At 37.8% G+C, this 16,805-nt stretch overlaps 1 protein-coding gene across 1 annotated transcript in view; it reads left to right on the top strand.

The window, feature by feature from the left end:
• spon1a (spondin 1a) overlaps positions 1-16,805 on the top strand; it is a gene marked incomplete at both ends in the record, with an annotated part of 422,542 nt that overhangs the window by 89,486 nt on the left and 316,251 nt on the right. Inside the window, one exon of the mRNA XM_081371883.1 lies at positions 7,957-8,105. Coding sequence (XP_081228009.1) covers positions 7,957-8,105 — 149 coding nt within the window. The remainder of the gene's footprint in view (positions 1-7,956; positions 8,106-16,805) is intronic.

Genomic DNA, 16,805 nt, shown 5'->3' with positions numbered 1-16,805 from the left:
GGAAAATACATATCCATATTTTTTAAGGAGATAGAGAGGAGAAATGGAGAGATAGTGTGTTTGGCAGGATATATAAAAAATAAGCATTGGAACATAAGAGCACATCAGTAAGATTTGATACAGGCCTGACGGATTGAGCGGATTAGCGGCACAGAGAGGATGTGGTAAGCAGTTCTTCACAGAGCCAGTGTGAACACTCTGTCATTCCTGAGGAATATCTTAAATTGGTGAGTAGAAATTAGATAGAGGGCTTTAAAGGCTCAGACTGGGAGATCTGGAACGTAATACCTAATTTTCCTACAAGGTGACTATATTGTTAGTGCAGGACATTATAAAGTTGAAAGAGAAGTGTGAAATTTCTTAACTTTTTTACAGGTAAGATATTTCATTTGTGAAACTCTTTTCAGTGGTTCAGAGAAGGACTGCCTGTCATAACTCCAGCTTAATGTAGCACCATAACCTAATACAACATTGGTATTAAGTGCACTATTTGTTTGTGGTAAGGTGGAACTTGCCATTGAAGGACTTGGCTAAGGGGACAAATTGAGGACATAGACTCAAAAAAGCCCTGGGTAAAGCTATTCTAGTAGTTTTTGACCATCCCCTCTGGGAGAACCACATTTTGTGGGAGGTGGAAACCATTTATATGACATTTTTGGAAGCCATCGTGGAATAGTTGTACACAGCACACAAAGATCCTCTAAAGCTTCACACTGCTCCTGCACAATGGAGGGATGCTTCCTCTCCATCAGAAAAGCAGGATTATTCTTTTAATGATTGTAATGTTATGTAAAATGCAAACATTTTAACTTGTATGTTTACTGTAGCACAGCCTTTTAGTTACAAATATTTACGTACAGGCGACTTGAGTTTTATTCTGTCTTGGATTATTTCCAGATTCCATTTAACTTCTCCTTATTTACTATCAGTGCTCCAGGGTCTTGAATATACCATATGAATTTATGTGTTATTGATTTTCTTATACTGTGGACCAGTGATAAGCTTTGTTCAATAATATGCAAATAAAACAACGAAAATATTGACTTCCAAGCCATTCTTTGTAATGCCTTTTCATGCTTTCATCTGCTACGATAATGTGAAGTGTTTGACTGACTCTATTTTTTTCTCAACAAATACTGGTATGTGCAATCATTTGTGCTTAATTAATTAATCTACATACTGTTTAATTCAATTTCATTAAAAATGCAATCAAATAACAGCCTTAAAGGAACCGTATGTAGGATTGTGGCCAAAACTGGTACTGCAATCACTTTAAAAATACTGTAGAACGGTGTATCTCCTCCCCCTCCCCCCTGACTCGAGGTTGCCAGATAAGCTGCAGGATTCAGCAGAAACGGCTGATTCAATGAGAGCTTCCAATGGCAAGTGACGACGAGATGTACACAGAAAGTTTTTTTCTGTTAATTATGTTTATGCTATAGATATTTTGATAAGTAATTATGTATTTAAAAAATGTACTAATTGTCATTAGTTAAATATAATCGTAAAGATTTATGCTGCTCGTAGCCTATATAATCGTAAAGATGTATGCTCGTATGTGACAGTATAATCGTAAAGATGTAACTTATGCTCGTATGTGACAGACAGAACGGTAGCTGTTAGTCTAACTTGTAACGTTAATCTGTCATTAATGTAAGTACAAGCACAAGCCTATGTCACTATGTGTAACCATAGATATCATATATGATATCTATGTGTGTAACCAATATCAAAGATACAGCTATTCATGAAGTGAAAGTGGCCAGGTGTATTTTTTTAATACCCTGCAGCACACGTCCATAACGCTAAAATATGTGATGTGAAATACAGGTCAACTTGCAGCATGTGTAACTTAGTCCACGATACACGTGAAGAACGAATGACGAATCATTTTTTCTGAGGTAAAGTTAGGCTTCTGTCTCAATTACGTTTCAAATTGCCATAATGGGCGTGCTAATGTTGTTTTCATCAGCGTCTCAACATAATGACAGAGAAACGGGCTCCTATAATGCATTGCTAATGTTAGCATACGTCCACGTGAGCTAACGTTACATTACGTTGCACGAACATGCATAACTTTGTTCGACTGTCATGAATATATGAAATGTCCATTGACATCAAGTACAAGTTAGCCAAGCATAGAAGAATCTTACCTGTTCAGGAGAAAATAACCAACGTTGGCATCTGTGTTCAAATTCTTCTTCGTTTTCAGTCGTCTCCATCTTTCAAAAGCATCTCCAATACAAATTCTGGTTTTATTTCGGACTTTGTCACGGCGAATTTCTGAATTATAACGAGGTCTTTTTGATTTAGTAACGTTAGACATTTTTATCCGACTAGTTAGGGTAGGTTAGAGCAAAGCTGGCAACCCGGATCCCGAAACACTACTGACTTCGTGATTGGTCGATAGGTGGAGGGAGGCGCGTCAGGCCAAAACACAAAATGACAACATCAACATCAGTTGAGGGCTGCAAGTCCACTTTTTAAATGACAATATCCTAGCCGTACTACTGTTGTCAGTGATATAAGTTTTTGAAATGAACATGATTTCTTAATGTCTAGTGACACATCAGGGCCATTTTATGATTAATTGAAATAGATTTCTTACATACAGCTCCTTTAACATTTTATTCTGTATCTTTTATAAGTACCTAATGTTGTAATATAAAAATATTATAAAATTAAATGTATTAATTATATATAGGGTAATTTAATTAAGAACACATTTCCCATTGATTTGGCTGTTGTAGGCCATGTTCTGTGCTAGAGACTATAGTATCACATTTTGACTGATGCTGCCGCTGTGCCAATTGTTGACTTGTTACAATAAGAGTTCTTTGCAAACGGGTAATGTGAACCCAGTCACATGAGAGTCAGGAAGTGCTTTTTACATAAAGTATTAATTTGTAGTTTTATTGGGAGCGATAGTGGAGATAGGATAGGAAATTATGAGGAGAAGAGGAGGGAACAAAACTGGGAAATGATGCATGTCAGATTCAAAATTCGTTGCATTGCACTGGGATGTTTTATTATTGCCAAGTGCTAAATTAGGATATGTATAGAAACAGGATATTTTAACCCGACTGTCTTCAAATACAACCCTTGTGAAAAAGAAGTACATTTTAGCATAGCTATAAAAATAGTACTTTTTTTAAAGAATATGCTTAAATGTGAACTGAATGCAATGTTTTTTGACACTTAATTGAATGTTTATTGCAACTAAATGAAATATATTATAGTTTAAATTTATATTAAATACAATTAGTTGAACTTAAGAGTGCTTTTTGACCAACTTAACTGGGACACTTACGTACATAAGTACATTTCATAACTACTTTTGTTGTCTTTTAAATATGGTGTGTACTTCTGAATGTACTACTGACTGGCATTAAATATTTATTTAATTTATCAAATACATATAATCGTATTATCGAATACACAAACAGGTAAAATGATTAACAAGTACTTTACATGTGTTTGAGTTAGTAAATATATCAAAATAAGTCTACTTATTTTAAGCATTAGAGAAGATTATTAAAACAATAATTTAAAATGTGTTTTATTAATTTTTTTTTTTAAATTTTATTACAATTTTTTATTTAAAAGTGTTAAACTACTGTGTTAAAGTGTTAAATTACTCACCCTCATGTTGTTCCAACCCCGTAAGACCTTCATTCATCTTTGGAACACAAATTAAGATATTTTTCATGAAATCTGATGGCTCAGGGGGGCTCCATTGACAGCTATTTATTTAAAACTTTGAAGGCCCAGAAATGTAGGAAAGACATTATTAAAATAGTCCATGTGACTACAGTGGTTCAACCTTAATTTTGTGAAGCGATGAGAATACTTTTTGTGCGCCCAAAAAAACAAATTAATGATTTTGTTCAACAATTTCTTCTCTTCCGTATCAGTCTCCGACGCGCATTCACGAGAGCATATTTTAGGTGTGTTAAGAAACAGTAATGAAAGTGTACTCTTTAAATACACTTTAAATACAAAATTAAGTGGCCTTTTATTTCATTAACGGGTTAGTTCACCCAAAAATTAAATTTCTGTCAGTAATTACTAACCCACATGTTGTTCCAACCCCGTAAGACTTTCGTTCATCTTCGGAACACAAATTAAGATATTTTTGATGAAATCTGAGAGCTAGCTCACTCCTTCATAGTCTGCTATGTAATTGCATCTGCCAGCCCAGAAAAGTTAGTAAAGACATAGTTTAAATAGTCCAAGTGACAACAGTGGCTCAATCTTAAGTTTATCAAGTGAGGAGAATACTTTTTGTGAGCAAAAAAAACAAAAATAAGGACTTTATTCAACTATTCATTTTCTTCCGTGCGGGCCTCTGATGTGAGTTCACGAGAGCGCCACGACACATGTGCGAGAACTGAGATGATGGGTCTTGATGTAGTGTTTAGAATGGTTCTAAAATGTGCATTTCCTGGATGTCCGAATCGTGAGAAACCAATGAGAGAACGTAAAAGTGCCTTACCAATGCCACAAAATGAATGGCTGACCTTTCACCTCCCACACCCTGCATGGAGCCTATACCAGAGCCCACCTCAGACAAGGGCATCAATACCATCACCCCGGAGCCTGAGCCCAACGAAGAGTCTGAACAGGTGTGTGAGCCGGCAACATCATCCGTCCCAGTGCTTGTGGAGTTCGAGGGAATGGAATGGAGCCCCGCCACTGAGGGTGAGCTGTATATGGCCTCTGGGAGATGTTATGAGGATTTGGTAAAGGATAATCTCTGTGGTCTCCTGTCCCCGCTGGTCCTGTCTAGCTCCAAGTCTCCTGTGTCTCTGCTGTTCCCACCCAGCTCCAAGAGTCCTGCGTCTCCGCTGGTTCCTCCTAGCTTTAAGTCTTATGCCTTCCTCTCCCACCTAGCCTCCATCTCCTACCTCCTCTACCAAAGACAGCCAGTCCTTCGGCCTCGCCTCCACAGACTCCCTTTAGTTCCTCGGCTCCCCCTCTGTTGACTCCACTCTGCTATGTGGATCTGCCTCGGGTCTTCCGATCTCCAGCTCCGACTTGGCAAGGGGATCACCTAACTCCACCTCCAGCCTCCGAGCCCATCACTCCATCTCAGATTGTCGATCAGTCGGCTCCACCTTGGCTCCTCCCTCCCTTGGCTTCACATGGGGCCATCAACCTTACAGCTCCACTGGACTCCCTTGTCCCTCCAGCTCCACCTTGGTTAGTCGTCGCACTGCCTGCACCATGGACTTCTGGGCCTTCAGCTGTGCTTTGTCACTCCACCTCTTCTGCTCTGTTGGGCCTAGCCTTCTTTCTGGCCCTACCTTGGTCCTCAGTCCCACTGGCTCAGACTCAAGGCAAGGCAAGTTTATTTATATAGCACATTTCATACACTATGGCAATTCAAAGTGCTTTACAGAAAGGAATTAAAATAATCACAAAATAAAAGCAAGGAAAATTAAAATAGTTATAAAAGGAATTAAAAGAGATATGTGATACAGTTATAAAATGAATTAAAAGAGTAAAAAGACGATACATAGATAAACTTCTCATCTGGCAAAACACCAGTGTATCATATTTTTCACAACTCCCAGTTTTACTCTGATATTTTCCCATGGTGATTAAACTGTGTCTGTGGTGTTATTTCGGCACCTAAGAAATCTATTGGACGTCTCCGATGGACCCAATTTTTCCCTAAAATCGGACAGGAGGCACTCTAGGACTGCCCCATCAGTCCGCACCCCAAAAACCCATTTGTTCGGAAGCTCTAGGAATGGAATCAATCCAGTCCGCAACCCACAGGACCTCAAGTTTAATTACACATCAAACTCACTACTCCACCACAGACCCAGGTCATCAGCATGGTTTCATCTCTCAAGTTCCCTAATTAAGTAATTTATGTTTGTCTCTTACCCAATTCTCGGTGCCATTTGAGTTCAGTTTAGAATGAAAAGGAGGAATACAGTGCAATCAGTTGGACATACAGTGGATACAGTTATAAAAGAATTAAAAGAGTACTAAGATTATACATAAATAAACTTATCATAAATAAACTTCTCATCTGGCAAAACACAGATTTTGCATAGCTGCTTGTTTTACTGTGAGATTTTGCCATGCGGATTGTACTGTCTATGTGGTGTTCTTTGGTGCCCAAAAAAATCTATTGTATGTCTCCAATAGACCCGATTTTTCCATAAAATCGGACAGGAGGTGCTCTAGGACTGACTCACGGGGTAACCTTGGGTTCACTGCCTTATCAGTCCGCACCCCAAAAACCCATTTGTTCGGAAGCTCTAGGAATGGAATCAATCCAGCCCGCACCCCACAGAACCTCGAGTTTAATCACGTCAAACTCACTACTCCAACACAGTCCCAGGCCATCAGCATGGTTTCATCTCTCTTACCCAATTCTCAGTGCCATTTGAGTTCAGTTTAGAATAAAAAGGAGGATGCAAAATAAAATACAGTGTAATCAGTCGGACGTACAGTGGCACAGAACTCATTCAGTAAATGCATAGCTAAACAAATGTGTTTTGAGTCTAGATTTGAATGTGTACTGTACTACCTACTGTAGGAGCACATCTGATCTCTTCTGGAAGGTGGCTCCAGCTCTGGCTGGCATAGTAGCTAAAAGCGGACTCACCATGCTTAGAGTGAACCATTGGTATTTCTAGCTGATGTGATCCTAATGATCTGAGTGATCTGTTAGGTTTATATTTAGTGAGCATATCTGCAATGTATTGAGGTCCTAGGCCATTGAGTGATTTATATACCAGTAATAATACTTTAAAATCAATCCTAAATGTAACTGAGAGCCAAAGTAAAGACTTGAGGACTGGTGTGATATGTTCATATTTTCTGGTTCTGCTCAGAATCCTGGCAGCAGTGTTCTGTATGAGCTGCAACTGTCTTATGGTATTTTTGGGAAGGCCAGTGAGGAGTCCATTACAATAATTCACCCTGCTTGTGAGGAAAGCATGGACAAGTTTTTCTAAGTCATGTCTGGAAACAAAGCATCTAATTCTTGCAATATTTTTGAGATGGCCTCTAAACCTTTATGCTGAAGAGAAAATCCAACACAACTTTGAGGGGACCAAGTCAAACATGATAATGTATTTCTGCTCAGCTAGCAACACTGGACATCAACCACACGGCATAGGCTAATAACTTTTTTTTTTTCATATACTGTGTGCATTCTATAACAACTCTATCTAATAACATGTTAAACAGTACTGTTAGACAGATCGCTTACTAATGAACACAGAGAATGCGAGCATTGTTTGCTCTGGCGTTCTCCAGCGCCGACAAAATAAAGGTCCGTCGCTCCGTCAAAATAAAAGTCGCCGTGCTTGTGTCACTCCCTTACCCCTCCTACCAGTTCTTATGGCCACTTGGCCAGTGCGAACGCAAACAGAAAAAACGAGTTTGGGGGAGAGTAGTTCATAGAACTGTTTAGAAGTGGACAGTTCCTATAACTAAGTTCCTGTAACTACGGAAAGCGGCTTATGCCAAAGGTTTGGTTCCCGATTAACACAACAATAAATATACTCATGTGTATCGTCAATGTGCTATGCATAAAACTATCTGTGAAACACATAAATGCATGTTTATATTAAACTAATGATCAGAAACACAATGTAATTGTTTTTAGTAAGACATTATTTAAAGTGTTGGTTCACCCATAAATGAAAAATCTGTCATTAATTACTCACCCGAATGTCGGATTAGTTTTACGATTTCTTTATGAACATTTTAAAGTGTCAAAGTGGTAGTTGTGTAACTGTCAATGGAGGGACAGAAAGCTCTCAGATTTCATCAAAAATATCTTAATTTGTGTTCAGAAGATGAACCAAAGTCTTACGGGTTTGGAACGACAAGAGAGTGAGTAATTAATGACATAATTAGAATTTTTGGGTGAACTATGCCTTTTATTATGCATTATTCTAAGACATTTGGACTTTTGTACCTTAACAGGGAGAGCCAATCACTGGTCGGCCCTCATTGGAGCTTCCCATTCGAAGAACTATATATTGTGGGAGTATGGAGGTTATGCCAGTGATGGGGTCAAACAGGTTGCTGAACTGGGCTCACCGGTCAAGATGGAGGAGGAGATCCGTCAAAAGGTAAGGGTGCAGAGTTATTGCATACCCAAACTATTAATTTATTCAGCCACCAAATGCTTAAAAATGAAGCTATAGTCCTTTTAGGTGTATGTTTTTTTTTTGTTTTGTTTTTTTCCCTCTGTTTACGGATTTGTCAACTGTCTGTTAATGAAATGGCAATATCTTCTGTGTTTTAGGATTGTGTAGTATATCTTAAAATAATAATGGGATCTTAATGCTCTCCAGTGGTTATATTGTGTTCTAAATTGTGCCTGGGTAGCTTTGTAGGTTTTGTAATGTATTTTTTTAGACAAACTCAACTTGCATACCCACAGCTGCAAACACATAATGGTTTAATCATAAATCAGCTGGGTGGGGATTATCCTGCTTGTCCTTGAAGAACTTTGATAAGAGTAAGAATTAAAAGCTGTGTCTATGGAAATACAATGATAAAATAGAGCTGAAATGGATCAGGTTGATCATTACATTAGTTCTCCACTGGAGCATCATAATTACCTGCTGTTGAGGTTGTTTTGTGAGGAGCATTGAGAAAAGACCTTTGCAATTGACAAGCTTGCTGCCTTTTCTCTAAGTTCAGTAGAGCGTGCAGATGCTCTTGGAGATCTGTGAAAGGTTCAGATGTTTGGTTCCCGGTACGAACAATGCATTTCCATTTGCAAGATCAGCTGAGAATTGACATGGAAAAGATAGAAGATAAGAGGATGAGGGAGATGATTAAACTTAGTTCTATTTCAATAACCATGTCTCTTACATTCCCATTTGTCATCTGTCTTACAGTAGTGCAGGTACAATAGTATAATATAAGAGTTTAATAGTGATTTTGAGGTGGAAACATAGAGGTGGAAAGAGTACTAAAATATTCTACTCAAGTAAAAGTACTATTACTTCAATGAAATTTGACTTAAGTACAAATCAAATTACAGGTCTAAATATCTACTTAAGTAAAAGTAAAAAGTAGCTCATTTAAAATTTACTCAGAGTAAAAGTTACTGAGTTACTTTTTAAACCGCGGGGGCGGGGGCGGGGGCGTGGGTGTGGGCGGGGAGGAGAGGGGAGGGGCGGGACGGGACATGGGGGGGGGGGTTGGGGGACTCTCCCAGGTTGTAGATTTTCATAGTATGATAACCATCTCAGAAATTATCACGGCTTACAGTATTAATCAATTATTAAATAAATAAATAAACGGTATTATTAAATTATGGTTGTTATTGTTATTATCATCAGATAAAATGACAGTTTAATGAATGAAAACAGGTTTTTTTGGTTGAACAAATTCTTTTATTATAACAAACTTGAAAACCATTTGGTTTGTTTTGTTTATTAAAATTTCAATAAAACTTGTCTAATCAACTAAATTCAATAATTTAATCAGATCAACAACTTATTTAATAGAGTCCTATGAAATGTATTTTATTCAGAAAACTATTTTTTCTTTTTATGAATAAATACAAATATATTATCAAAAACGGTGGTAATCAAATGAAAATGTAAACTTGTATCCTTTTATTTTTTGGGGAAGTGCTGCAAAACAGATTTACTAAATTAAATCATGGACAAAAAATATTATTTAAATAATAATTAAATAAATTGTCTTATTGTTGTTATTATTATTCTGAGAAGTGTTTTCTATTGTAGGTCTACAATAATATATTTCTTTCATAATTTCTCCTAGTTAAACCAAACTTTTATTTTGACGGGTTATAGTGAAGACCTGTTCCAGAATGTATTTGTCAATGGTTTTTCTCAAAATGATGAAAATGCTCATTAGGCATTCTCTCAGAGCAGCTCTAGAAATGTCCATGTATTCATGTCCTCGTATGTGAGACACTGAAAACACCTTAAAGGGATACTTCACCTCTGGAAAGATGAATGTGTATTTAAAATGGGTCATTTATGTAGAAGACATGTGAAATTATTTTTGAATTTGGAGCTTTTTAGACTGAGAAAAGCCAGAAAATGTATTTTTGGATTATTTGGATGAAAGACAACAACTCCCAGAAAGACAACAACTCCCAGAATGCACTTGCTTCGCTTCTCTACGAGGTCACTCCCAAGCCACGCCTACTGGTAAGAGCGTGCAGTTAAACAACAAGACTAGGCTACTAGTGAGTCTCCGTGACGAGTCTGCCGGGGATTTCAAGATCGCCCAAAATGTCCGGGATTCGGCTTTTGCATTCTAGAGTCGCCATTCATTATGTTTACTGTGGTGAGCAGGACGAGGCTGAGGGCCATGGGAGAACGATGAGAGGCCGGTGGCGTGATTACCGAGACGCGCACCGGTCTCGTATCTCTCACGGAGGAGCGGGAATTTTCTTAGCAATGTTAAAACGCACATCAACCGATCACTTGTTTAGCGTTCATGTAAACACTACATTCAGATTCACCAATCGGAATTAATTCAGTTAGATTGAAACAAAAGGTGTGCATGTAAACATTGAATTGCGACTGCAGAAAGCAAAAGCCGAATCCCGGACATTTTGGACGATCTCGACGGCCGGACATGTCCGGAAAAAAGAGGATGGTAACCCCTTGGACCTGCCGAACGGGTTGAACACTTTTATATACTGTGTTGAGCATAGAGGCTGCACAGTTTGACCAGCGGGAAGCGGCCGCACATCAGGCCGCCAGATGGTGTTGCTAATATAACTCGCAATGTATAACTATTATCAGACCGGCCCTCATGGCCTCAAAACACTACCAGCCCACCGGGAAAAGTCCTGACTCTCCCGATTGCCACTCCGCCACTGCCTACTACTCAGCTTTCTCCACAGAACAAGAGCCTGCTAGCTTAGCTTCCAAAAAAAGATGGATGACACTATGTGTACATTCTGTGAGTGAGATCCCACCCTCTATGGGCGGGTTGAAAACATGCGGGACAGCCCCTACTACTGGCTGTAGTCTTCAGCCTCTGGCCAAAAAATCCTCCGATGACGCAAAATGACGATTTTTGCGCCATCGGAGGATTTTTTTCAGACAAAAAATACATAAATCTCTCGTCTCAGGGGGATATGAGGGTGGAAAGCACGGTAATTCGAAAATACTACAGGTTTTCTACTAATACAAAGCTTAATGCTTAATCCTGAAGTATCCCTTTAAGCTATAGTATGTATAGACGAAGCGGTGCAGCTCATTCCCACAGAGACACGCAGATCAAGCGAGTATATAGCAGTCTTTTTGTGCTTTAATATTCACAGACCATGTCGCGATTTGATTTAGTGCTCAGCTCTACTTTCGATTTATTTATCCATCCATCAGTTTGCGTCTTTTACGTGACATCTGCCTTAAGGTCCTTGCACACTGAGTCCGAAATTCGCGTCCGAAATTTTCGCATGTTAAAAAATAAATACGACCTCACGTCTCGATGTTCTGTGTTTTTTCGCATCTGTAGCAAGCATTTTAAATGGTGTTTTGACAATTCATAACCACCGAATGACGAGTATGAAAAAAAGCATACGGAAATTTTGGACTCTTTTTGGATTTTAGTGTGCAAGTACCTATACTGTAAATTTAATTTGCATGACTGGATTCCGGCATTCCCTCTGCATCTAAATATAAATGGGACATACCTTTATCTGCGCAGAAGGATGGTGTTCTATGTGTTTCCTCTTTTTTCAGCCACTTTGCATCCACATTTTTTGCAAATTGTATATCTATCCTTGAGGACAACCACGCGCAGTCGTTTACTGTACATCCAAATATTGCCCATACTGACGATGGTTTGCTTTCAACGTTGTTGCATCACTTTTTTTCTTTTGCACATTTGTTCTCCCACCCTTGCAGCAGTTTCCGGAGCCCGGAAAAAAAAAAAAATACTCAATTACGTAACGCGAGTAAATGTAATTCGTTACTTTCCACCTCTGGTAATAAATCAGTGAAGCTTTTCATTTATTCTACACTGTTAGCAAGTTACAACATCACCAGAGTGATTCTTTTCTTATTTAAAATATGATTGATCTGGCTTTGTTGAATTTAAAAATAAAATAATTTTAATTATAAAATAATAATAATAATATATTTTATTATTTTTATTATATTTTATGGTCACACTTTAGATTAGGGGCCGATTTTCACTTTTAACTAACTATTAGTTAGTTAAAGGGATGTAGAATGTGGTCATGCAGAATAAGGCATTAACATGTGCTTTATAAATATTAATAAACAGCCAATATCCTAGTAATATGCTTGCTAATATGCAAATAGTTAATAGTGTGAATTGGGTCCTAAGCTAAAGTGTTACTGTTTGTTGTTTTTACACCAAATGAGTTTCACCAAAGCAAATTACTACTTTTCAAAATTATGGTCAACCCCCTGAGTCTTTCCCCATCCAATTGTTGCTTCTGGCTCACTGAGGATTGGAAGGCACCATTCTTTGTTCTAAAAGCTTTATACTAACACATTCAACTGGACTGAAATAAGTACAATTGCGTTGTCTCTTTGGACCAATGAATTTCAGGCATCCAAATGGCATTGGCTGATATGGTTGGAAATGTCACTTTGACAATTAAGTCTTCAAGTCAGTGCACCAAAGATACTTCAGCTCATCTGAGCAAGTGATAGAAACCCTGAAGGAGGTACTGTATCACTGTGTGGCAGCTCTCCAGTAGATCTGTTGTGTGAGCCAAATCGCTGTGTGTTGCATTGGCTCTTGAGTATGTTGTAAGCAGGACAGTTTACAGTTGGTTTGACTGATAATTATTCTCCTTGGGTTTTTACGGTCCAGATAGCAAACAAATCCTACTGGAGGCTAGAGGAGCTGGAGAGATCCATGTTGTGATATGGGGTATTGGCTGAAACATGTTTGGCCAGTGACTGAAAAGTAAGTTCACTGACATTTACACTTTTACACAGGTCAAATCAGATCAAATCAAAAACAATTACAGTTTATAGTAACAGTGTGGTCCAGGTACCAATAAATGGTAAATGGACTGCATTTATATAGCGCTTTCACAGACCTATGGCCACCAAAGCACTTTACATTCACCCATTCACTCACTCATTCATACACCGACTGCGGTGTCAGCCATGCAAGGCGCCTCGTCGGGAGCAGCTGGGGTTAGGTGTCTTGCTCATGGACACCTCAACACTTGGTCAGGTGGAACAGGGGATTGAACTACCAACCTTCCGGTTTGTAGACAACCTACATGAACCACTGAGCCACTGCCGCCCCTTGAAAACATTGGTTTCACATTATATATGTAGATGTAACAAGGAATATGCAAGTATTAAAATGCATTTTAACTTTGGTTATAATTATTTATGAAAATATATAATGTATTTATAACATACATTATGAATACCTATATAATGCATTATACACAAAGGCTTTAATTAAAATGTTACCAGAAAGTATTTTTCAATTCAACATGTTAATCAAATTTTTATGCTTAAATTTTGGTGCCAATTAGGTGTATTACTATTTATTTACATAATCTAATTGATTAAATATACTACAGTTTAATCCTCTGGTGTCTGTGGTGTTTTCTGTGCACTGGAGGTGTTCTGACATGCCCTGACATGCCCTGACATTTGTGCTTATTTCTGTTACTTTTTTACTCTGTTGCTCTATAAACATTTTCATGGCTAAAGTCTGACTACACTGTATTCAGCACAAACTCTGCTACAATATGTGAGCAAACATGTATGTAAAAGTTTGTAGTTTTGATATGATGGTTCTAAAAAGAACATTATTTTGTGTATTTGGTTTAATGCAATGTGTTTACGTGGTTTTAGGTTAAAAAGTTAATCGTTCTGAAAAGCGCGGTCTGCTCTGATTGGCCAGCGATCCAGTGCATTGTTTTTGGCCCAAAAACCTTAAGCATGTGATGGAAATGTCACAACCCTTACCATATTTGGAACATCAGCTCCCAAAGCAATAATGACAGGTGATAATGTCGGAAATACCGGAAATGCCCAAATCTGAACTGAAAAATGCAGATGACCAAGCTGATCGATCAACTTTGCAAGCGCGACTGGGCCAGATTGGTATTTCATTGGGGACATAATTACTGATTATAATGACTTTACTGTCTTTTTACATGTCGCGCTGTGCCACGGGGGAGAACATTATGTAAACATAAAACCATGTCTGCATTTGTGATCGTAGAAATGACAAGCAAGCGCTACTCTATACTGCTCAAAACTCGTGTTTGAATAGTTAGTGGCAAATTCTTAAAATATGAAAACATACTCACAGGCTGTGTCTGTGAGTCAGAAGCACCAGAATGTACTTGCAAAGATGAATTTGCCCCACTGTTTTCTAATTGTGTCCTCTTTTGGAAGGCCAAACAAAGTAGTTTGGCTTTCGCAACGAAAAACACAGCATCTCCACATGGCACAACAAACCTGGTGCTCTTTATACAGTTGTGGTCAGAATTAATGGCACCTCTGGTAAATATGATCAAAAATGGCTGTAAAAAATAAATCTGCGCACAGACAGCGCACCAGAATCCAGTTCTCTTTCATGCTTGAAAGAACAATAACACTCACATTAATCCCAAAATGTCTGTTTTGTCTAGTATCCTCATAAGAGCAGTCTTAAATTAGTTATATAAAGTATAACATGAACGTAAATAGTTGTGAGAGAATGAGGAGCATGTGAGATCCGCATCTCTGTCGGCAGCGGCTGGTCTTAAAGTGACAGCAGCCACTAATTCAGTAAAGTATTTATGTCAGTAAAGTTAAACAAAGAACAAAGGGAACAGAGACAATTACTCCCTGCTCTTGACAAAATAAATTTTGTAGGTTTAATAAGGATTAACTATTTAATTTATAATTTATGCAGTGCTGACTGTTTGATAACTTTATTCAACTGTTAGACAGGAAGGGCACGGGTAAATATTACATTTATTATGGGTTTATGTGAGGATTGTTTTAAGTTCACTTAAATTAAAAGTTGTTATTTTTTGAAGCCTAATAAATGTAAAAACAAAAAAAAAACATAATATTAAAAGAATTAGGGGGGGGGGGGGTCTATTTCTTTGAGATGTCAGTAGCTTTAATATCAGTAATACTGGAAATTATTACATTATAATATAAAAAAAGTATAAAAACTTTTTATTGTGATTAATCTAGTTTTATTATTATTATTATTATTATTATTATTATTATTATTATTATTTTATTTTTTTATTGACAACACTAATTCAAATATTCTATTCTAAACCTGTAGTGAATTTAAAAAACAACCAGGCAGCTAATATGCACACTTTAATCTGCACACATGCTTTTTGATCATTACAAATAATAATGCAAAATGATTATATTAGAATAGATGGTTAAGTACGTGGTTCTCAGACGAGATCCCAATTCGTCAGTTCAGTTCTGACATAACGTTGAATGTGACTGACTAATAGGGAACCACTGTTGCTTTAACTTTTAACTTGCGAACTATGCTTCCAATTGTGTCTAGGAACATTTAGTGCCTTTGTTATCTTTTTGTATCCTGTTCCTTGTTTGTGAAGGGCGCTGATATCTTCTCCTAACCTTTTGGACCATTCTGTTCACTTAGCCATATTTCTAATATGCAGTCAAACGTGACACTCAACAAACTTAGCCAGTTCATGTATTTCATGTGTTCTAGCTCAAGCAAACCTGGTGCAACTAATGAAGATTTGTTGTGTTGATCTATTTCAATTACTTTTGTTTGATTTGTTCATTGCAAACAGCTGAAAGTCTGTAAATTTTGCCAATAAACCTGATTTGCAATGGGGGTTGAATCATTTTGATTGAAATGTCACAGCTGATGCTGATTGTTCAGTTCACAGTAAATATTACATTTACTATTAATACAATCTACAAGGTTCATGAATGCTCAGTTAGAACCTCTTGAATGCAACAGGCTTCAAGCACAGAAGTCTATTCAGAGTCAGTAAACTTGCATTATCCGAGCTACAGGAATCACTCTGACAATAGCAGCGCTTAAATCGAGAAATCATTATGCGCTGTTACCACCTAGATCGAAATGAAGCAGTTGGTCGAAACCCAAAGTTAGATGAGATGAATGTGGGGGTGTTTGGCACAGTGAGCCAACAGGTGGGAACTTCACAATGTGACATCTTTCCTTCTCTCGAGGAGGATAGAAGCACCATCTGTCTGAGATGTCTCTTTTATGTTCATATCTATCCAATGACTGTGCTTTCAACTTTCAAGTGGCTTTTAAAAGAATTTGGAATTGTGAGTTGCCTCTCATTGAAATGAAACATCACCTATTGCCAGAGGAAAATTTTCTACCATCCATTCTCCAAATCGCTTGTCCTCTGTAGGGTGTGAGGAAGTTGGAGCTTATCCAATTATCTTGGGCCATAGGCAGGAAAACACCTTAGATGGATGGCCAGTCCATCACAGCATGATTAAAGATATTTTACTTTCAATTCTTTAGAATTAAAAATGAGGTCAATAACTAAAAAGATCAACACAAAAAAAGTGCATCATTATGGACCACATGCAATTCAGTTTAACCAGCTTTAAGCACTTTCTGAATTTTAAAGTTGAGTTAGATGCCTAAATTACAGTGCTGGCAATTTTGCCAGGTTTTGGTAGTCTTCTGAATCCATCACAACCTAGCACTCAGAACCCGCCTGCAACATGGATAATTGCATTGTGCCAGTTGCATTCAGCACAGATTTTTTGGACATGTTTCCACTGTTACCTGACTTGCATAATTGTAAATCAAGTAGTAAAGTGCATGCAAATAAACAACAA

Source organism: Scardinius erythrophthalmus (assembly GCF_964197995.2).
Source record: "Scardinius erythrophthalmus genome assembly, chromosome: 8".
Classification (NCBI taxonomy): domain Eukaryota; kingdom Metazoa; phylum Chordata; class Actinopteri; order Cypriniformes; family Leuciscidae; genus Scardinius; species Scardinius erythrophthalmus.
Note: the sequence above shows the minus strand (reverse complement) of the source record. Positions and strands in the feature narration are given on the sequence as shown.